This window comes from Penicillium griseofulvum (assembly GCF_001561935.1).
Source record: "Penicillium griseofulvum strain PG3 chromosome Unknown contig_80, whole genome shotgun sequence".
NCBI lineage: Eukaryota > Fungi > Ascomycota > Eurotiomycetes > Eurotiales > Aspergillaceae > Penicillium > Penicillium griseofulvum.
Window position 1 is genome coordinate 1,204,983 of NW_024467471.1, and position 21,392 is coordinate 1,226,374.

Sequence of the window (21,392 nt, forward strand, 5' to 3'; positions counted from 1 at the left end):
TCGAATTCCTAAAGAAGTTAAAAGCAATGATAAACAAGTATACCAGGATATGTAGGATATCTAGCTCTTTCAACATCGGGGTCCCCTCGGATGCCATAAAAGAGGGATGAGGATTTTAGTACAATGTTCACTATGCAATGCTCGAAGGGCAAGACACGATTTGGTACTCGTCCGCTTTTGATTTGTTTCAGGCTTCTGTACTCTGAACATAATACACCACTGTTGATCTTATCCGAGATGACACGTTTGAGATGACACAATAGAGTCAAGATCGAGAAAGACACCATAAAACAGGTTAGCCCTCCCCCATTTGAGAATCCTGCTCCAGTCTTCTCTCTTCTCTCCGCTTGATAGTCCACCGAATAAACAATCCCACATCACCAACAACAGCCCGAGGCACTCCGCCTAGCATCCGGTTCCGCTGAATGCACTTGGGAATATTCCCACCAGCCTCAGAAGTAGTCAACATAGTCCACCGAAGGTAACGCTCAGGGGATTTAGCAGGGGTAGACGAAGGACCCGAAGAGACCGCAGGAGGAGAAGAAGGCAGAACCTCCACCCGCTCGATACTGGCATAGTAAGCGAAGACAGCCCGCTGTGGGACGGAGTCCATGATCAGAGCGTACATTCCCTCGTACGGGGACCCCGGGATAAGCGGTTTGGGCAAATAGAAAGGAATCTGCACCGTAACAAAGCCGTAGTCTCCGTTGGAACGGGTTGCATCGTATGAGCTGGCGAAGGTCGCTGACATAGTCCAGGAGATGAAGGCCCGGGGCCGGATTAGTGCTCGCGGATGGAAAGTGTGAACAATCAGGTTGACTGGGCTTGAGTTTGAGCGGGCTGTCTTGGCGTGAGAGCTGTTCGGGGACTTTTATACATACGTTCGACATCGAAATGCTTGTAGCCCATGTTTCCAACAATAATTGGTTGATTGGAAACCCATTGTCTGGGCTCGTTCCATTTCAGTAGTCGCTTTACGCTCGTCACGCTGGATGTGTACTCCATCTCGTGCTCGGCATGATTGTATCGCAGCCCATCGTGGAATTCCCACAGAGAAACTGTTCCAGGCAGACGATCAGAATCTTGGTGATCGCTTTGGCGACATACCCAGAATTCCATTTTGGGGTTAGAGCTCTGGGGGATTTGGAGAGTTCGCCATCCTTGTGAAAGTTTCACTTTTGCCTTTGAGGGTGGAGAAGAGCGTAGCTTGTAGTCTGGTTTCAATGTCGATGGGAACTGGTTAAGAAGAGGCTGAGATTCAAGTAGGACGGCCTGGATGAACTCCCGTAGATCTGGGGTGTTGGCGTCCCCTGGAAGATCTGGGTGACGGGGGAGGCTGGTAAACAGATGTGGCTCTAGTTGTATCAGCGGCATGATGGAGGGATGGATGAAGGCTTGGCGATGAAGAAAGTAGATGGGTAGATGGAGAGAGGAGGAGGTTAAGAAGGAAGTGCGAGAAGGCAGTAAGTTAAATTTGATGTCTTGTTTGCCCAAGTCAAGATTATGTGAGAACTTGAAGGTTGCTTCTTTAAACAATTCCATAGTGAACAAAGGCCATCTTCTAGACTTGACCAAATTATCTGTTAAAGTGTATGGTATTATTGATTAATTTAGTACTTGGGCCAAAATTTAGGGATATGGACTATAGACAGCGGATCCCAGGTCCAACGCTGCCAGTCTCAAACATCTCCACAAGTCCCGCGCCTAATGCTTCCTCTAGCACCCATCGAAAGCGCATCCCATATAGCTCTTTCCATTTCCTAGTCTTACCCGGCAGGATCCCTGCAAACTCGCCACGGGCTCGCTTGGCTGCGTGGAAACTCTTGTCAGTCTCAACAGCCCCATCCCATCGATCTTTCAACAGACCCAGAGGGGCTTCGCCAGAAGCGGACCGCCGGAGAAGAGCGAGCATATGTGCACGAGCTGATCCCAGCAAGCGGAGATATGTACCCGTGTTAGGTAGAGACAAGAAGAGAGTTGCAGCACGAGCCTGAGCAGCTGTCTGCACGGAGCGCTCGGAATGCGCGCTTGACCCGCATCGACTTGCTGATGAAGTCGCCATTTGAGGTAGATTAGGAAGTGATGCAATACTCAATGTGCCCTGCGTGTAAGATGACGATGATACAATAAATCCGGCACGGAGCAATGCCCTGTACTCATCTGTCGTGAAGACTCCCTGCGATATCGCCGAGGAAGTCCCCATACGCTTCAGGATATCAAGGAATTTCTCTACAAATTTGTCAGTCCATAACTCCCATAGAATCCTAATTTGAAAACTAACCCTTGACTCGTTGATCCAATGCAGGGCTTTCCTGTACCAGCCTGTCCCAATCCTCCGCTAGCACCAAACAATCGCCCAACCCTGCCGCATCATTGCCTCGACCTGGTATAATGAGTCGTCGAATCCGACCCGTCTGAATCTGTTCGACAATTTCCCTTTCCACTTGTGTTGGTGCCTCCAAAAGGGTATGGACATGGGCCACAGAGGCTAGTGGGGGTAAAGACCGGCGTAAATTAAGGACTTCTGCGATGCGTGTGCTGTTCATTCCGGCCCGTGCCGGAAGTTCTTCGAACATACCATCACGGATATATTGAATAGCCTGTAGCACATTTTGAACCGGTGCAGTCTCCGATATGAAATGAGACCCGCCTACATCAGGAAGCGGATCCTCGAAACCTAGATCTGCAGGTTTTAGGCAACCCCCGGAGATAGGTTTGCGGCGCGCATGGGAAGCAAATGGTGAGACGCGGGGTTTGGCAGGGGCTTTGCGTTTCTTAACACCAGATACAGGAGCGGAAGTAAGGCGTAAGGTCATGGCATGAGTGGGATGAACTTCTTGACATCAGAAGGGGAAAGAAATATTACCTCATATCAGGTGATATGATATTCCACCAATGATAGACGATTTAGCATAGTTCTGTAAATAAAATGTATAAAATACGGTAATAGAATGTACAGGAACGTACAGGAACACCCCAAACTGACCCTTAAGTGGGGTAAACCCGGTACAAGGCAGTAAGCTCATGTCAGGCGATGAACAAACAGGTCTTTTCCTTGGTTCCGTCCTATATCTTTCAAGAAATTCTTCAAGTTCCATCTTCTCTGAACGCAGCATCTAGAACCTATCTATTCATTCTTATTTGTCCTCATAATCCACTGCTAAACTTGCTTCTCCACCACTTGGCATCCATGGACTTTTCACATGACGTAGTCATGAGAAACACATTGTAATCGTGTAACTAACAACTTTTTTTTTTCTTCAGCTTGGCCTTGTTTAGGACTACCAGCCGCTCATTTCCGTGCATATATCTAACTTATTTCTGCAAGCTGATCTTCTTCGCATTGGGCTTTGATATTCTTCCGCCTATCCAATTAGGCTTCAATCATCATGACTGTCTTCATAGCGTCTCTGTACGTGGCTCTATTCCTGGACCTTCACAAACTACAGCTAACTGATAAATTTACTGTAGATTTTTGCCGTACACTGTCAATTTCCATCTCAACAACTCGCGCACCCGCTCTCCCCCTACTCCAAGTCCAAGTCCTCCACTTGTGAACCCCGCCGTCGATGGGATCACACCCCTACCCAAGGCTACAGCCAGCTTGTTTGAAAAGAACATTCCAGGGAAAACGCCGGGTCTTACACCGGGGGCTACAACGGACCATGAGCGCATATTTGCTTCCCACCTGGGCAAGGTAGAGGAAGAAGCAAATGGGTACCCGTTCCCTTTGGCCACCGAGCAGGATAACCGCCTCCTCACCGAGAGTGAGGGCCATTCCCCGATATGGGGTTCCACAACTTCGTTCAACCAGCCAAAGCCAGTGCCACTACCATCACCATCTCCATCCATTCTCAAACACCAAGAGCCTAGCTCCGCCAAGGAACCTGTGGCGCAGCGGCCTCCTGCAATCGACCTCATTGCCCCTTATGCGAGGCTGAGAAAGGGCAGTACGGCGAGCCGAAAATTATCATTTTCGAAAGCCGAATGGACCATTGAGACCGCGGAACAGGGAAATGGTGGCCTGCGCAATGCAGTGCGATCCGCAGCAGACGCTGGGGTTTTGGATAATATGATGTGGGTTGGCACCTTGGGTATGCCCACTGACGTCTTGGCAAGTCACACCCGCCGAGAAATTGTGGAGAAATTGGAAGATGAGTATGGGTCTTTGACGGTGTTCGTAAATGACGTTGACTTCGATGGGCACTACACGCATTTTTGCAAAACCATTCTTTGGCCGGTGTTTCATTATCAGATCCCTGATAACCCAAAGAGCAAAGCTTACGAGGACCACTCATGGATCTACTATGTTAAGTTGAACCAGGCTTTTGCGGATCGCATTGCCAAAAATTGGAAGCGCGGTGATTCGATCTGGGTCCAGGATTATCATCTGTTACTGGTTCCAGCTATGCTTCGCAAATTGGTGCCAGATGCACAGATTGGGTTCTTCCTGCATATTGCTTTCCCCTCGTCCGAGGTGTTCAAATGCTTGGCACCACGCAAGGAGCTCCTCCAGGGCATTCTTGGTGCCAACCTTATTGGTTTCCAGACAGATGAATACTGCCGGCACTTCCTACAGACATGCAGTCGGATCTTGTGTGTGGAAGCGACACCCGAAGGAATCCAGTTAGAAGACCGGTTTGTCAACGTCGGCACGTTCCCAATCGGCATCGACCCAACTTCTTGGGATAAGCGCCGCCAGGCGACGGACGTGGAACGATGGGTTCGTACAATCTCGGAGCGCTATCAAGGAAAGCGTCTCATCGTTTCGCGCGATAAGATTGATTCCGTACGGGGTATTCGCCAAAAGCTTCTTAGCTACGAGCTTTTCCTCAACACCTACCCAGAATGGGCTGATAAGGTTGTGTTGATTCAAGTCGCAACCAGCACCACTGAACAACCAGAGCTGGAAGCGACTCTCTCTGATATTGCTATGCGAATCAACTCCACCCACTCGACTCTCGCTCATCAGCCTTTGGTATTCCTCAAACAAGACTTGGCCTTCCCGCAGTACCTTGCTCTCATTAGCGTGGCAGATGCTATGATGATCACCAGCCTACGTGAGGGAATGAATTTGACTAGTCATGAATTCGTCTACTGCCAGGATGGTCGATGGGGCGACAAAGCCTACGGGTCATTGATTCTTAGCGAGTTCACTGGCAGCGCATCAGTCTTTGGAAATCATGCTCTTTTGGTCAACCCTTGGGATTACCGCCAGTGTTGCGAAGCAATTCACACAGCACTGACTCGGGATGAAAAGACACGGAAGCAGGTCTGGGAGGAACTACATCGTGCAGTTCTGAAGAACTCAACGGCCAACTGGGTGAAATCGTTCAACCAAACACTCAACCGTGTCTGGAATGAGCAATCTTCGCGAGAAATTATGGCCGTGCCCCGACTATCCGTATCCCGACTCACCGAGCGGTATCGCACGTCCAAGCAACGACTCATGATCATCGATTACGAAGACACACTAGCCTCATGGGGATCACCGCGCAGCATCATTCTGACCACGCCACAGCGCGCAATCACAACTCTAAACGATTTAACCGAGGACCCCGCCAACGTCGTCTACGTAATGAGTGCGCGAATGCCAGAGGAAATGGAACGACTGTTCCGACAAGTCAACAATCTAGGCCTAATTGCCGAGAACGGTTCCTTCGTGCGCGAGCCGAACACCGATTCCTGGACCCACCTTACAGACAAGGCGCACGTCGAAACATGGAAGGCATCCGTGTCTAATATCCTGGCATACTTCCAAGCTCGTGTCGAGGGTAGTTGGATCGAGGAGCGCCATTGCTCGCTCGTCTTCCACCACGGATCCGCCGAAGACCGCCATGTCGCCGCTCGATCTGCCGCTGAATGTGCAGGGAATATCAACGACGCATGTGCTAACTTAGGTGTGCATGCTATTCCCGTCGAGGGCGCTTTGATCGTGGAGACCATTCACACGAACAAGGCATCTGCGGCCGAAAAAGTCTGGAAATGGACCATGGCGAACGCGGATAAAAATGAGGATGTTCTTAAACCCGATTTCTTGCTGGTTGTCGGCGATAACCGTGAAGATGAGCCGGTCTTCCGGTGGGCTAATAAGTTGCAAAGCACGAAGGCTGTTGACTATGCCATGACTGTCACATTGGGCTCGCGCAGCACGGAGGCTAAAGCTACTCTGACACAGGGAGTTACTGGTAAGTTTGACATGATGTTTGTTCTATGGTATTTCATTTGGCTAATTTATTACAGGCGTTCTTTCTTGTCTACAACATTTGGCAGCGTCTGTACCAATTGCGAGTACACCCGGGCCAAACTAAATTGCTACCGCGAGAGTAATCTAGTGAGCCATTTAATCTCAAACAGGATATGAACATGCGAAGACGAATACATGAAGACAGCAAAAACGGACCGGAGTTTTCATTTTCTTTAGCAGCTCTGATTTGATCCTACCATATACATCTATTGCGACACATTTCCTTAATCAAGTCGAGATGGTACATACATGGAGGTTCAGGAAGACATACTTGCATTACATCTTAATTCTTTTACAATTTCGGGTTGAAGAATAGAAAAGACAAAATTTAGCTAGAATCTGGAAAGTTTCTTGGTTGTACTTGCGAACAATTACATCTACCAGTTAATAGTCTTAAAGACAAAAGCCTATAATGCTACAGGAGAAGAGAAATATGGGAAATAATTGTAAAATATGTATTTTCTTAGTTGGACATCAGCCAAGCCAAGCCAGGTATGACTGTTGAGTCGGATAGTGTAATCTGGCCGGCGATCCAGAATCACTTCCTTCCGTCATTCTCAATGGTTACCATGCAAACTGCAAGAACTTGAGAAGTGGTCTTGCACTGCCAAGGGGATGAGATGCACTCCAGGGCTCATTAGCGTGGAGCCCCGAAGCAGGGCCGCCACCGGAGACTTTGATGCAGGCAGAAGATAGCCTGTCCTAGGTAGCTTGTCTCCGACAGTGTATGGTTCTGTATCATTGTTGAGGAAAACCTGGTGATTGAAATTGCTCCCATGGAATATGAATCCCACATCTTGGACAGGCATGACGATGACTCTTTTGAGTGTGTTGGGACACTATAGCCATATTGCGAATCATATACACAGGATACCTAGAGGCTGCTCGAGCTGACCCTCACGCGTACTTCATATGTTCCGACCACTAGTAGGGTCTTTGGGAGATCTCATCGATAATAGTATCAAGCTGGTGGATGCTAGATGCACCAGACAAGCAGTGCCGTGAACATCCTTGGCCTTGTTTGCCATAATGATTTTCGATGTCAGTACTTCCATCGGTTAGAAAGGGATATGAAAGGCAGAAGTAGCTTACAGGTCTTGAACGTAGTGAAAGGCGGTCTCCTTTTTTTTATGTTGACTTCGTCTTGTTTCCTCGTCTACACTTACTCTGTGTCAATCAATCAAGCAATATCGCTCTCTAGATCCCTAAAGTTTGATCTAGGTCTGAGTTTGAAAGATTGAGGCTTCAAATAGATTGGCGCTGCGAGTGTTTTGTTCGGTGCTTGCTCACTTCCACATCATTATCCTCTGAATCCCGAAGAGGGTGTAACTTCCGAGGACTTGATGTGTCTCAAGATGGTGCCTCACAGTAGACGCACATGTTCCGAAGGGCTGGCCTCTGGCCTGTATTTCGACTTGTTCAACATTCTCAGCCATTTCAGGCGTAAGTAGGAGGTGAGTGTAATAGAAGCGCTTTCCAGGCCCACTGAATCAAAAACGAATGTCACTGAACCCCCATCAACAACTCCGGAAAGCCAACCAGGGCCATAAAGTGAGCCCACAGGCTAGCGGCATTGAATGAATCTTCTCATGCTTCTAGCCATCTCTCTGCGCGGGTGGCTTAGCGATGTTGTTGGGGAATGTGTGGCCGATGTCGAGTAAGTCTATAGAAGGCAACTGAATTACCATCAACGATGCCGGAAACCCAACTAGGGCCCATAAGACGAGCCCACAGACTGGCCAAGGGAAAATTTTAGGGATCTCATGCTCCCGCCCATTCCACACCTCCACGCCGAGATGACATAGCTGCGAATTGCTTGCCATCAAGAGGTCATTGATAAACAGACACAAGCGCGCGCACTCATTGAAAAGGAGAAGAAAAGGGTATTTGCCATTTTGAGTTGGGCGTAGACGTCGTGGCGTTGGCGTAATGTGTAATATCAATTTGTTGGGCCTTCCTTGGATTGCTTTCCCGACTATCACGAGGAACAATAGTGGGTGTCCAATTTGTGACGCCGTAGTTTCGTGATGTCCACGTTAAAATATTGACCTCCCGCGGTCCCATTTGTTGGGGACGACGTTCCAACGTTGCTGCCAAATTTCATGATGTGCTAGGTGTGTGACTAGGTAGGATGCATCTTTGGTTGGGTGATTTTGTTATTCAGGTAGAGAAGGTAGTGAGAGAATACAATGAAGTGAAGTAGATGAGGGGGAAAGCAGATGAGAGAAGTTGGAATTGAGTTTTTGGGGAAAGCTTCTGCCTGTTATCTTCTCTGGGAAGGTACCTTCCTATTTAGGCAGGTACCAACAACACAGGTAGGGCTTTCCAATTTTCACATTTATATGAACAAGCAATTTCAGCATAGGATATATGGCTCATTCAGTCAAACACGGAAAAAGTGAATTATATTTGCTTCATGTCAAAGGCTATGGTTTATCCTCAATGCGCACCGCTACACCTACGCAGCGGCCTGGATACCAGATAGCAAAGAGAAGAGCGACTAGCGCAATAGGTGCGAATTCAAGACACGCGAAATAGACCTCATTGGTTTGCAGCTCTCCCATAAGACCTTGACCAGTTTCCGCAAGACGGAAGACAGTTCTCAAATAAACCATGAGGGTCGAAACGGAAAAAGCCAAGCAGAACAACCCAAGCCCATTTTCTCTGATAGCATGTCTCGCGCGGAACAGAAAACTCGCCGCCACGATGACGAAGATAGTCATAACAAAGACCTGATACGCAAGACCGCCCAGGAGGATGTTGTTCGCTGTTGTGGGATCTTGCCGGCGGGACTCTTTAACACCAATGAGACTCGCACCGGCTATTTGGACGATGGTTGAGATGACATCTGAAGTGATGAAGAAGCCCAGGATGATCTTTGGGGGTAGGATTGAATACTTTCTCCCTACTCGTGGGATCAGTGCTGATAGAATGGTGTAGATACCAGCGGCAAGCAATACTGGCGCCACAACGATGAAAAAGTAGTTGAGGATGAAGTAGATGAGATGGTAAGGATCCTTTTTGGCGGAGAGCGATCGCGCAATGTATCCTATCACCTCGAAAATCAGACCAGCGGAAAATGTCATCCACCACCAGCTGCGGACTTTGATAGTTTGTGTTGTGTGATAGACAAAGTGAAGAAAAAACCACGCGGCTGCAAAGGCAGCTAGGGCGATAGAAGGCGTGTAGCCATAAATAATCACAGGGGTGTCCTTTTCTCCGCCAGGGTTTGGAAAATTGGGGTCAACATATCCAGCTGATCGTGCTATTTAATCGTTAGTGATTTGATCTGAAGTGAGATATGTTGCAGTGCAATCAATACCAGTGATATGGTGATCCATGTTAGTTTTACCCTCAGATTCATAGAATGGGGTCAGATATTTCATATATAGTACCCATATTTAACCTCGTTTTCGTATTCTGGAGATTAAATAATTTAATTCCTCCATAGGCCCCTCCCCCTACGCGAGCTGCCAAGTTCTGCCAAGTAATATTGCGTAGCGCATTCCATGAATATCGTCCCATCGATTCCCGATCCAACCTATTGCAAGGTTTCATCTACATCGTAGGGACCTCGCTTCGATCTTTCTTATTCGCATAGCCCTCTTACATCACAATCCCATTTACCTACGTAGTTAACCCTGAAGATGTTGAAAAACCCACGTGGCTAATTTGCTGACTCAGCTCAGGTCCAGGCGGTCCGAGGTCTGGGGAAAATGCCGAGGGCCGCTATGGGGAAGGTTTGTCCAACATAGAAATCTATATAATGATCTTGTTTTAACCTGAATATCCATTCTAAACCCTAGATATATCAAACACCGCAAATCATGTCCACCATCAACCCATTTTTCCAGGAGGCTATCAAGGTAACTCCACAAGGCTCCAACAAATATAGCGCCTTCCTTCAACCAGAATGGTGCATTGGAACCGGTACAGCAGAATCTATCTAACTTTCACCTTCCATTGATCAAAAGCTAACACCACGCCAGTCCCGCACGGCGGCTACACAACAGCTGTAATCTACCAACTAACCCTAACGCACTTCGCGCACGCCCACCCTAAGCTATACCAAAGTCCCGCGTCCCCGATCTCAATCCAACTCTCCTTCCTCCGACGTACAGCCACAGGCCCCGTAACCTTCGAAATTGAAGACGTTAAGATCGGCCGTCGGACAAGCACAATCCACATTAAGCTACTGCAAGCTTCCGAAAAGAAACCCGGCGAGCTGGATCTCATGCTCGCTGGTTACATCACAGTCAGCCCGCCGGACGCGGAGGTCGGTATTAGCGCGAACACAGGGTGGAAGCCTCTCCCTGCCCCGGCGGCGGGTTCGCGCGCGGATGGGTCCGTTGATCTGGCTGCACTAGGTCGGACAGGCAGTGACGGTGTCTGGAGGAAGCATGTGGTGCCTTTTGCGACGTTCCGTAAGGCTACGGCGCAGATTGAGCTATTTAGTCCTGTTGATGAGATACAGCGGAAGCGCTCTCGCCATGCCATTACCGATCAGTGGACAAGGTTCCGGCCTGGGGGTGATGTGAATGGTCGCTGGACCGAGGCTGCGGTGGCATATCTTATTGATACGTTTCCCATGGCGCTGGATGGATTCGATGCTATGTCTACTGCTGCTTCGAAGGAGAGTGGAAAGCCGGTTGCTGAGCAGAAGGCGAGCTCTTGGTATCCCACTGTTACGCTTAATGTGGATATGAAGAAACATCTCCCTGCGGAGGGGGTGGAGTGGCTTTATAGTCGGGTTGTTACTAAAGCCGTTAGGAATGGGCGGACGGATTTGGAGGTTACGGTTCTTGATGAGGCTGGGGATGTTATTGCGGTGAGTACGCAGGTTGGGTTGGTTGTTAGTGCTAGCCGGAATGTTGGAAACAGAAAGTTGGAGAAGTTATAGATGGTCATTTCATAGATGTATATGGCTACATTTAAAGAATAGATTCAATTCGGGCTTAGTTGTATCCTCTATATATGATCTAACTGGTATTATGTATGTGCAAAATCGGGTGTATGTTCGGGATCAGAATCCCTATATGTACATCAGGGTGATTGATCCCCCAGTCTATGCTTCAAGCTTTGGGCCTGGAAAGGAGACATGACGCTCACAGCTTCGAGTCAGACGTCACAAGCCAAAATGCCATAGCATCAGCCTTGACAACCTTCCTCTTGGCCCACTCCAAATGTCCTCCAGCACTCTCCTCGTCCTCCTGCAATGCCTGCGCGCGAACCCAGAATTTCTTTCCAACCCTCCCAACAACTCGCGCCTTGATAACCAGCAAAGCAGGCGTAGCTACTCGCTTCTTATACCTGATATCAAGCTGCACCGTAAAGATCTTCCCGCGTGGGTTATCCTCCGTCGTACTGAGCGCAGTGGGCGCATTGGTATGCGCAGCAACAGCGAGGGACATGGCCTCGTCAATCAGCGTCGCAACAATGCCGCCGTGCACGGTGGATGGGTGGCCAGACAGACCGGGACTGCTAAGATCGAAGATCATAATGATATCCGCTGGGTTTAGGCCGGGGGTGGGCTTTGCGGCAGAGGCGGCGTCTTGTTTTGTTGCGGGGAGCCAGGTGGGGGTTTCGGCGGGTGCGGGTGTGAGGTTGCGCCGTTGCAAGGTTAGGCAGTGAGGGATTGTGGTGGGTGTGTTGAGGGTTTTCCCGAAGTAGCCATCTTCACCAGTTGAGGGCTTTATGCGCCGTGAATCGGTTGGAATTGGTGTGTAGTCGGCCGAGGAGATAAGGTTGTTTGCCCATGAATTGGTGCGGAGATGCGCGATTGCCGGGGCCGGGTCTGCCATTTCTTTTTTTTTTCTTTTTGGTGCTTTGGTCCTGGGAGTTATATTGGGGGCAATTATCATGAATCAAGTATAGATAAAGGACCTGACATGAAGGCGTTTCAGCAGTTTCAAGTAGTATATTAGGGTGCAGTGTCAACCACATTTAACCTCGGCTCCGGCTATGACAGATTAGGTCATGATAAACAGTCACGTGAATATATTGGGGTCGAATCATTTTGCACGGTCCAATGGATTTGCAAAAATTGATTTGCGGTGGAGCGAACATCAGAACCTTGGAAGCTTTAAAGTAGATATTCCCATGTGCCTTCTTGAACTGATGAACCAATTATACTCTTGAGCACAGACTATGCATTGTCTCACCCCTGGCATGGTAACCGGTAACCGTAAGGGACACAGTGATGGGGGGGGAATCTGGGAATTCTGACAAGAATGGAGGGTAAACAGACGAACCATGAGCGACTTCTGTCAAGTCCTGTATCACCACCCAACAATCTCCATTGGAAGCATATGATTCGTACGGATTCCAGCGGCAGGGGCTAACTTGGCCTGACTAGGCTTAGTTACATGTAGCCAAGGACCCTCCAATTTAGTCTGGGTATCTTTTTTGCCGACTCTTTTAGGTCTGGCGTACAAATTATTCAAATTTATCGCATTAAATACAAGGGCCTGTGCAACATTAAATTTGAAAGAGATATAAAAACAATGAGACTAGTGATATAATAATCCACCTGGTATGTCAATATACCAATAGGGGGGGAGGTTACCCTGGCAAAGTGCTCTTTCCCTTAAATAAAAATAAAAACCTTAGATACCCTGGAACCAATACAAGTACCCCAACCTGCCCATTCTTTTCTTTTCTTTCTTCCCTCTTCAACTCTCTAGCATATCTATCATCTCTATCCATCATGCGTTCTGTTATCATCCTTTCCGCTCTGGCTACTGCCGTTATGGGCGCCAATTCCACTGATTCTGCCTACACTCTTCCTGCTGGATTCAATCCTGGTTTGGTGGAAAGCAGCGAGCGGAGTATGTACCCTGATAACTCTTAACACAACAGTATTAACAAAGATTTAGGCACCTGGTGCTTTGCCCAGCGTAACACTTGCCCTCAGATTTGCGAGAAGGGCACCAAGCTCAACTCATGCGACGCTGTATGTTACCGATGTATTGCGTCTGTGCGCCTAGGAAATTAACAGTTTCAATAGTCCACTTTGCAGTTCACCTGTGTCTGCAGCGATGGTTCCATCCCCGATGTGTCCCCCTACAAGGAGACCGTTCCTTTCTACGTCTGCCAGGCCGCTTTTGGCCAGTGCATCGCCTCACACCCCAACGATGCCGAGGGTCAGCGCGCCTGCAAGAAGGCTGCTGTCTGTGGCACCAAGAATGCCAGTGAGATAACCACCACTGCTTCTTCTACTATGTCTTCCACCACTCTGGCCATGGCCACTGCGACCGAGTCTTCCAGCTCCGAAACTTCCTCCGTGGCTCCTGCCAGCACTACCACTAACGCCGCTGTTGCTCTCGGTGACCTGTCTCAGTACTCCACTGGTCTGATGGCTGGACTCATGTTCCTTGCTGCACGCATGGTCCTGTAAAGGAAAGATGTTCTTCGGTCTTCGGGCAGTTAATAACCCCTTGATGGTTGGGTCGCATAGCGTCCTCTTTGTTGTATTCCCTTAACTCATCGCGATGCTATTTGCTTTTTTTTTACGACATTCGATTCCCCCGATTGTCCACATGTCTATGAACGTGGCGCCTGTCCTTTCTTGTTTTGCTGGGAGTTCCTTTTTTTATCTGCGCAGGTGACGATTTCGCGCATGAACTATTCGATTAAAAGTAATATTACCAAATATTGGCAACTCGCTGAAAAAAAAAAAGAAACCAGAGTAAAGATCGTAGCGTAAATATTAAATTCAAAATAAAAGATTTGAAATCAAACCAAATGAGTAAAAAACAAAGATCAGTCGAGATGTTTCAACTGTGGTGTTCCTTTTGCCAAGACTTTTTTGGCACACACTGAAATTTCTCAACTTATCGATAGACTCCACCATCAAAAGAACTTCACGTTCTCTCTTCCTCTCCTTTTCCCACCAACATCATGCCCGCCCCTACCAACACCCTCCTCATTGAGGGTTCCTTCACCGAGCTCGCCGACGAGTTCGCCCAGTACATCGATGCCCTCCGCAAAGAGGGTAGCCTCCAGTCCGAGATCGCCCCGCTCCTCGAACCTCTCCGCCAGCAGGAACAGTCTGAAGGCGAGGCCGACCTTAAGCAGCGCGATGAAGTCCTGAAGAAGCTTGTGTCCTCTGCCACCGCTTTGAACAGTGCCCCCGAGAAGGGTAAGTGGGAGTGTCGAATGATCTGCAGATAGTCGGAATCTGGCACTTGGATCTTTGATGGACGAAAACTGACAATAGATTTCTAATGCAGAGATCACCTCCGCCTACAACCTCCTGGTTCACCTCGTTCACCAGTCTTCCGATGCCGACGTGTTCCTTCCTCGCATCTGCACCTATCTCGCTAAGCCCATCACCACCTCGCCCCAGTTCGGCCCTACTCTCGCTATCTCTATCCTCACCACCATTTTCAACACTCTGTCTTCCAACGATTCCAGCCGTTACCACGTTCTCCTCGCCATTGTTGCCGTGATCCGCCAGTCTGGTTCTGGAATTGCCTTCGAGGCCCTCAAGCCCCAGCTTTCTTCCCAGCTCCCCACATGGCTCGCCGCGTGGGAGTTGGAGAGCGATGACGCCCGGAAGTTGCACGTCGCCATTGCTGAGGCCGCCACTGCCGCCGGTGACGAGGATTTGGCCCAGACTCACATCGTGCAAGCACTCGAGACCATTGATCCTGCCGACGTCAGCAAGCCCGAGGCTCGCGAGTTGGCTGTGCGCGCACTCGCTAGCGCTCTTCGCCGCTCTAACGTCTTCGACTTCACTCCCTTGACCGCATCAGACGCCGTGCAGGCCCTGCGCTCCAGCGACAGCACTCTCTTCGAGCTGCTCGAGCTCTTCACCTCGGACACTCTCGACGCCTACGAGGCTTTCGTCGCTGCCACCCCGCTCGCTTCCATCTCTGGCGGCGTGCTCGCCGAGTACGGCGATGCCTTGCAGACCAAGATGCGTCTCCTCACCCTCACCTCGTTGGCCTCCTCCACCCCTTCGCGCTCGCTCCCCTATTCCACTATCGCCTCTGCCCTGCGCGTCCCCGCCTCCGAGGTCGAGATGTGGGTTATCGACACCATCCGTGCCGGCCTCGTCGAAGGTAGACTGTCCCAGCTGAAGTCCGAGTTCCTTGTGCACCGTGCCACCTACCGCGTCTTCGGCGAGAAGCAGTGGTCCGAGGTTCAAGGCCGCCTGATGGTCTGGCGCCGTTCCCTTGAGAATGTTCTGAACGTCATCCGTTCCGAGCGCGAGCGTTTCGCCCGTGAGGGTATCCAGGCTGCGGCTGACCAAGAAGCCAACGCCAACCGCAACGGTAACGGTGATCGCCGTCGCGTCCAACCTGCGCAGCCGCGTGAGGTTGAGGCTACTGCCGAATAAACATGACGCTCTATGGAACAGATGTGTACTTTTTTTTTATAAATGGGAAAAAGCTCACAGCACACAAAAATCTTTCAGTTAATAGAGGGGAAATTTCGCTGTCTTTTTTCCTCATGCATTTCTTTTTCCCTGGCCAATTGTAGGGTTGGACTTTTTACTACCCCCGTTGGATGTTTGGGACCCCACGAGTCATGTCAATCTTAGTCTTGTTTATGTTTTCCGGAGGGATGACTTTTCTTTTGTTCTTTTTTTTTTACTCTGGCTTAAAGAATATTATATTTCTTTAGACTGATCTTGGTTCATATTTGTAAACAGTAACATTGGTTTTAGGGGATATAAGCATCTACCTAAAAAAGAGGCTCGAGTTTAAAAATGCTTAAATCCTTTTATACACTATTATCAATTCGAGCAAAATAAAAACAACTCTCCCCCTTAAATTGACATCTCTATTCTATATACATCGATACAAACACAATACCGCTTAACGACGGTGCAAACCACGAGCTTCAATACCCGCCTTAACCTGCTCATAGACCTCCTCAATTGAGCTATCAGCCTTGACCGAAACAACCTTACCCTTCTTCTCGAAATCCTCAACAACAGGCATAGAAGTCTCAACAAAAGTGTGGAAGCGCTTGCGAATAGAAGCCGCATTATCGTCATCACGGCCACTAGTCTCACCACGCTTCAACAATCGAGACTCCATAACATCCTCGGGGCAATCAAGGAACAACACAAGCTCAGAGGGGCAAACAGTCTCCTCGAAGAAAACAGCCTGGTCAAGCTTGCGGGGGAATCCATCGACCAAGAAGCGGGCCTTGGTGCCAGAAGGGGGCGGTGAGGTAGCCAATGAGTCGGCCATGGCATTCGACAGCAACGCAACGGTCACTTCCATAGGCACGATCTTGCCTTCGCGGATGTATTCGCGGATCAGGTCGCCGTACTGGCTGCCTTCGCGGACTTGTTCGGCGCGTAGGAGGTCGCCGGCGGAGAGGTGGACGAAGCCATAGTCTTTGACGAGGTTGGCGGATTGGGTGCCCTTTCCGCTGCCTGGGCCGCCGAGGAAGAAGACGACTGTCACGTCGTTTGTGGAGAAGCGGGGGGTGGCCATTGTGGGTGGTTGTGGTGGTGGTTGAGGGAGGTGAGGTGAAGTTAAAGGGGTTTGGGATTGAGTTTCGAGGTTGTTTGTGGGGGCTTTGGAGGGGCAGCACTTGACTTGAAACGGACGTTAGTTTGCTTTTTTTTTTGGGACGGGCTAGACCCTTCGGTGCTTACTTCAAGCTAGTTTGGGCGTGTGTTGATGCCGGTGCGGGACTTGACGAGGTAGACGTAGGCGCCGGAGCTGATGGCTGTTATGAGGATGATGGGGATGATTGGGAAATTGGAGCGGCTGGATTGAGGGGCGGGAGGTGCGCGTGGCGATGATCTCGGAGGGCTCGAGTATAGGCGGTGGGGTACCTGGGTCGATCTGAATTTCTGATTGAGGAGAGGCTTGGAGCGGACTCCGGAGAATTGACGGGCTAGAGAGAACATAGAGAAAGTGGCTTGGGAGTTGTTGAAGATGGGGAAAAAAAAGAAAAAGGAGGAATCGCCGAAACGGGATTAGCTGCTGATCTGTATACCTCGATGCGGTTGTGTATTTTGTCTTCGGCTTCAACTTCAGTGGCAAACAGATATTAGTAAGATTAATAACATTATATCCCTTACATAGCCAATAGAAACTTTAATCTATATTAAGAACAGTATCTTCCACAGTCAAGGGCGTGATCTAATACCAATGGTCAGCTTCGTATAGTTATGTCGCCTTGTTAGCACTATAAGATCCCCCCACTTATTTACTTACAACCTTGTTAGATCTAAGAATATCTTTACATCGGGCTGATTAGAGAGCTTTCCATGTAAACAAGAGATGTTAGTTACACATGTAACCCAAATATATATTTCAACTTGCAAGTGGTTTATAAAATGCTATACAGCAAAGGCCGCCTGTTGGATATATACTAACTCATTTTATTAGGAGATTTAGAACCCAACTACTCCAAAAATACAGGTCAAATTACTATGAAACCCTCTAGACAAAAGTCTACATGTTGTACAAAAGAGGAAAAAAGCGAATTTGAACTAATTAAGCGGACAGCCATATGAAACCCAGTTGAGATCATTATACTTTAGTACTTACATAGTGCATATGTAACAATGAACTTTCTGCTTTTGCATAGAATCATAGCCTGATACTTTATAGTTCGAGGTAGTTTGCTATTGTTACCCTAGGTAGAGGGGGTTGCTTCTAGGTGGTACTATGCCTAGGGCAAAATGTACTCTCCACGTAGTTCGAACTTCCAGTACCACCCAATTTTTAGGATCCGGGGTAGCATCCCCCGTTTGAGATATCTCAATCTGTATATTGCCAGTGATATACTACAATTGTGATTGGATGAACGAGCGGCTGTGCCAACCCAGGCTTGGGAAATACGCCGATACATTTCTAGAGTTTACAGCGCGGAAGTACGCTCACAAATTGGCGGTTAGCATTGTTAATATTTGAAAGTAATAGGATGTTGATTGCCAACTCTATAGTTCAGAAAGTAGCCGAGTCCTGTATCTATTATTGTCAACACCTGTGATTGACAGTATTTTCCTTCTGCCTCCTATTGTTCCACACTCGAGCGGATATAACTAGTGCCTAGTGGTGGCCAAACGGTGTTTGATAAAGTCTACGACCTTCTGATTGTACTTCCATATGTAGGCATGGTGTGCGGCATTGCCGTCTTCTGGGTATGGCGAGCAGCATTGGGCATCGCCGTAATCACAATAGCTCTGCATCGAGCTAGCAAAAGGCCCACACAAAGTTGAGTTCATGCGGGGAAGGAGCTGATCCATTCGGTTTAGATTCTAGTCGGCAGTTGAAACTGGAGTTTGTGGTACTCACTCCCATACCCAATGCGCAATTACCCACATTCCACGGCATACCAGGAACGTATGTTATATCACCATACGCAATTGCAGCAATGACTAGATATTCGATCAGTTTCGTGCTCTCTTACATTCGCCTTGACATCACGTACTAATCGAGTTATAGAATGGCGCAAGAGGACCAACGAAGGTAAGTCCAACCTCACTGGTTCCACACAGAGCATCCATCATGAGAACTGCGCCCTAGGTAGTAAGTTTTAGCACTTGTGATTTATGTCCCGATACTAAAGCGGGATGTCATATATGGGTTTAAATTGGCGCACCATTGAATATCCCACTACCACGATCCTAGTTCGAGGGCAGCTTTCAACATACTCCTGCACGAACTGCTGCATTAGAACAGTACCGTCATGAACCGTGTGCAGCTTGTCAATGTCGGTTAAGACGTTTCCATGATCATAGGGTAAGCCGATGATTGTCGAGCCGGGGATCTGCTTCAGGATCAAGTCTGAAAGAGTGACCAGCACATTCAAATCATCACCCTGACCTTGCCCCCTGGCGATAATGGCATGAACACCCGTCGCGCATTCAGCCTCAGACACAGACTGAGCATGAGTCTGGGTCAATATCAAGGTGGTAGCTAACAGTATCCAAGTGATCTTCACTATCGCGTCATGCATTTTGTAGAATTCTAATAGATGTTACAGATAATTTGCCGAAGAAATAGAGCTGTCTCTTGAGCTTCTCTGCCTGTTATTCTTGCTTTAAGCTTTGATTGTGAAGAGGAAATTTCCTACCTTGTTGACCGTCGCTGTATTAACCCCCCGACGTTATGTACTACCGTCACTTCACAGGGCTGCCTAGGCTGCGGTCTGATGTAGTGCTCATATGTGAATGGCTCCCGTTGTTTCGAATTATAATTGTATGTGACAATATGATGACAATCATGTTTGTATTCCTTGTACGTATTTGGGTTAAGGTATGGTGAGATTTACTAAACGTCAAAGCACGCAGCCAGCCCTTTTGAGATCGGTATCTACGACCTAGCATGTCATAGCCTAGCTTGATCGCGGACCGAATCTGATGTTGGCTATTAGAAGTCAGATTTTGACCCGGAGCACCGATAAATCCAGAGTTTCTAGAGCTTCAAGAACAGGATTACACCCGAGAAACCAACCAGTGATTCGGAAGAGTGAAATTGCAACAGGCAAGTTTCCAATTGGGACATGAGCCGTTTTGGAGAGAATGTTATCGCCCGGAGGGGCTACAATATCAGCTGGTGGGTAGCACACCATCCCAACTGGGCGCTACATGGGTTAGGTTAAACTCCACGAAAAAGGCAAGAGGCAATGCGAGATAACTTCTGGATGAATAATTATACATGTCAAAGTTCAAGATCTAACTGTCTTGCAGCATATAGTCTTTTTGAGAATCTGGAACCTCCCAGACCCGAGTTTGTGTATTCTTCAACGGGCTTTATGTTGTCACACCTCTCATAGAACGAATTCGTGCTTCCCATCAATCGTGGCCCTCGGTTATGCTTGATACGCTCTGTCGATTAAGTCTCGCACGGCATTTCCCAACTCAGTTATGACCGGACCGGACCTGGGAATGGTATGGCCCCGTCCAGTGTCGAACATCGCTGCGGTATCAGGGTCACAAATATTGAACAAGGCTAGTGCGCCGTATCGGTAGGGGTCTGTAGCAAAGATGCATAGTCAGTATGTCATTTAAACGGGGGCAATGCGTGTCAAAGTACCATCTGCACCAACCACATGAAGTGTTGGAATGTCCAGAATATAATCGCTCTCATCTGCGAGGACCACGTCCTCTTCGGGTGAGAGAGGAGGCCAGCCAGTGAAAAAGATCGCACATTTTATGCGACGAGGACGGCCAGTCTCTTGAGACTTTCTATCCTCATCCAAGATTAGACTCGCAGCCATCGTAGCACCCTCACTATATCCGACGATGCCTTCGATATCGGGATTCTGCTCCAGCGTGTCATAAAGGTACTCCATGACTTCATAGTGATTATTCCAATGGCCATCCCAGTTTTTGCCCAGCATTCTCATCATGTCTTCAGGAGAAGAACCGTGGGGAGATTTTCGAACACGGGCTATCATTGAGTCCTCTGCTGCTCCTCCATCCTCCAACCACCGGTAATGCGGCCCAATGCCAAAATACTCCGCGAACCCTAGGATAATATGTCAATCAGAACATTTGCCTTTACATTTGGGTACGGGAGAACGTACCTGCCGGTGGAGACACAGGGACAGGACCGTTGATATAGTGGAATGAAGCAAACCCCTCTATGGCCATCTGCTTCACTAGCGGGCCTGCAATATTGTCAGAGATCCTCATTTCATGTCCTCGAACCTAATTGGCACTTACCAAGCTGAATATTAATATTCTGTAATAGAGAAGTCAGTATTGTGGCTCATATATCGTCTTCCTAACGTACATCGATATTGCCAACGGCACCGTGAAGACATAAGAACCTCATCTTGTGTAAGCAGGTTAGTGATCTAAACCTGCATAAATAAGTAAAAATGTGTGTGTGAGAGAGAAGAGAGTGGCGAGCAAATATATAAATCAACACTTGAAGATATACTAGGAGATAAATTACCGCTCGGGCTGTACAATCAGAAAGCACGGGATTTCCGCCGAGCCATCAACTTCCTAACTACAAACAACTTGCATATCGAATAATGTGAGAATGTGTGACAGTACAACATTTCAGTCAAAGGCACCCCCTCGGGAATAACCACCGATCACCCAATACTAGCGGAGACAGCTCCATCGGTACACCCCCAAAATGACCCGCATCCGAAGAGCTGGCGTGAGGTATTTGCAACCCTATATAGCTCATCACAGCCAGTCTATTTTTCC

General features: G+C 48.5%; 9 protein-coding genes across 9 annotated transcripts; 4 read left to right on the forward strand and 5 right to left on the reverse strand.

Moving 5' to 3' along the window:
- Positions 1-295: 295 nt before the first annotated feature.
- On the reverse strand, positions 296-2,816 carry PGRI_014720 (Serine-threonine protein kinase 19; the record flags this gene model as incomplete). The annotated part of the gene is made up of 4 exons (XM_040789185.1): positions 296-819; positions 882-1,580; positions 1,771-2,229; positions 2,282-2,816. The coding sequence occupies 4 exons, from the start codon at positions 2,814-2,816 to the stop codon at positions 296-298; spliced, it is 2,217 nt and encodes a 738-aa protein (XP_040646138.1).
- A 573-nt stretch (positions 2,817-3,389) lies between these two features.
- PGRI_014730 (putative alpha,alpha-trehalose phosphate synthase subunit TPS3) lies at positions 3,390-6,311 on the forward strand (the record flags this gene model as incomplete). Its single annotated transcript, XM_040789186.1, has 3 exons — positions 3,390-3,412; positions 3,472-6,188; positions 6,244-6,311. 3 exons carry the CDS (start codon positions 3,390-3,392, stop codon positions 6,309-6,311), a joined length of 2,808 nt encoding a protein of 935 aa, XP_040646139.1.
- A 2,362-nt stretch (positions 6,312-8,673) lies between these two features.
- On the reverse strand, positions 8,674-9,588 carry PGRI_014740 (RTA1 domain-containing protein; the record flags this gene model as incomplete). Its single annotated transcript, XM_040789187.1, has 2 exons — positions 8,674-9,512; positions 9,570-9,588. 2 exons carry the CDS (start codon positions 9,586-9,588, stop codon positions 8,674-8,676), a joined length of 858 nt encoding a protein of 285 aa, XP_040646140.1.
- A 486-nt stretch (positions 9,589-10,074) lies between these two features.
- PGRI_014750 (thioesterase family protein) lies at positions 10,075-11,147 on the forward strand (the record flags this gene model as incomplete). The annotated part of the gene is made up of 2 exons (XM_040789188.1): positions 10,075-10,177; positions 10,237-11,147. The coding sequence occupies 2 exons, from the start codon at positions 10,075-10,077 to the stop codon at positions 11,145-11,147; spliced, it is 1,014 nt and encodes a 337-aa protein (XP_040646141.1).
- Positions 11,148-11,352: 205 nt separating this feature from the next.
- PGRI_014760 (PaaI family thioesterase) lies at positions 11,353-12,048 on the reverse strand (the record flags this gene model as incomplete). Its single annotated transcript, XM_040789189.1, has 1 exon — positions 11,353-12,048. One exon carries the CDS (start codon positions 12,046-12,048, stop codon positions 11,353-11,355), a length of 696 nt encoding a protein of 231 aa, XP_040646142.1.
- A 905-nt stretch (positions 12,049-12,953) lies between these two features.
- PGRI_014770 (uncharacterized protein) lies at positions 12,954-13,643 on the forward strand (the record flags this gene model as incomplete). The annotated part of the gene is made up of 3 exons (XM_040789190.1): positions 12,954-13,074; positions 13,123-13,199; positions 13,254-13,643. The coding sequence occupies 3 exons, from the start codon at positions 12,954-12,956 to the stop codon at positions 13,641-13,643; spliced, it is 588 nt and encodes a 195-aa protein (XP_040646143.1).
- Positions 13,644-14,146: 503 nt separating this feature from the next.
- Positions 14,147-15,590, forward strand: PGRI_014780 (PCI domain protein; the record flags this gene model as incomplete). Its single annotated transcript, XM_040789191.1, has 2 exons — positions 14,147-14,387; positions 14,479-15,590. 2 exons carry the CDS (start codon positions 14,147-14,149, stop codon positions 15,588-15,590), a joined length of 1,353 nt encoding a protein of 450 aa, XP_040646144.1.
- Positions 15,591-16,071: 481 nt separating this feature from the next.
- Positions 16,072-16,701, reverse strand: ura6 (uridylate kinase ura6; the record flags this gene model as incomplete). The annotated part of the gene is made up of 1 exon (XM_040789192.1): positions 16,072-16,701. The coding sequence occupies one exon, from the start codon at positions 16,699-16,701 to the stop codon at positions 16,072-16,074; it is 630 nt and encodes a 209-aa protein (XP_040646145.1).
- Positions 16,702-18,266: 1,565 nt separating this feature from the next.
- On the reverse strand, positions 18,267-21,006 carry PGRI_014800 (Serine hydrolase FSH; the record flags this gene model as incomplete). Its single annotated transcript, XM_040789193.1, has 11 exons — positions 18,267-18,461; positions 18,520-18,602; positions 18,656-18,708; positions 18,879-19,194; positions 19,499-19,593; positions 19,668-19,810; positions 20,075-20,202; positions 20,263-20,697; positions 20,756-20,839; positions 20,895-20,913; positions 20,965-21,006. 11 exons carry the CDS (start codon positions 21,004-21,006, stop codon positions 18,267-18,269), a joined length of 1,593 nt encoding a protein of 530 aa, XP_040646146.1.
- Positions 21,007-21,392: the final 386 nt, after the last annotated feature.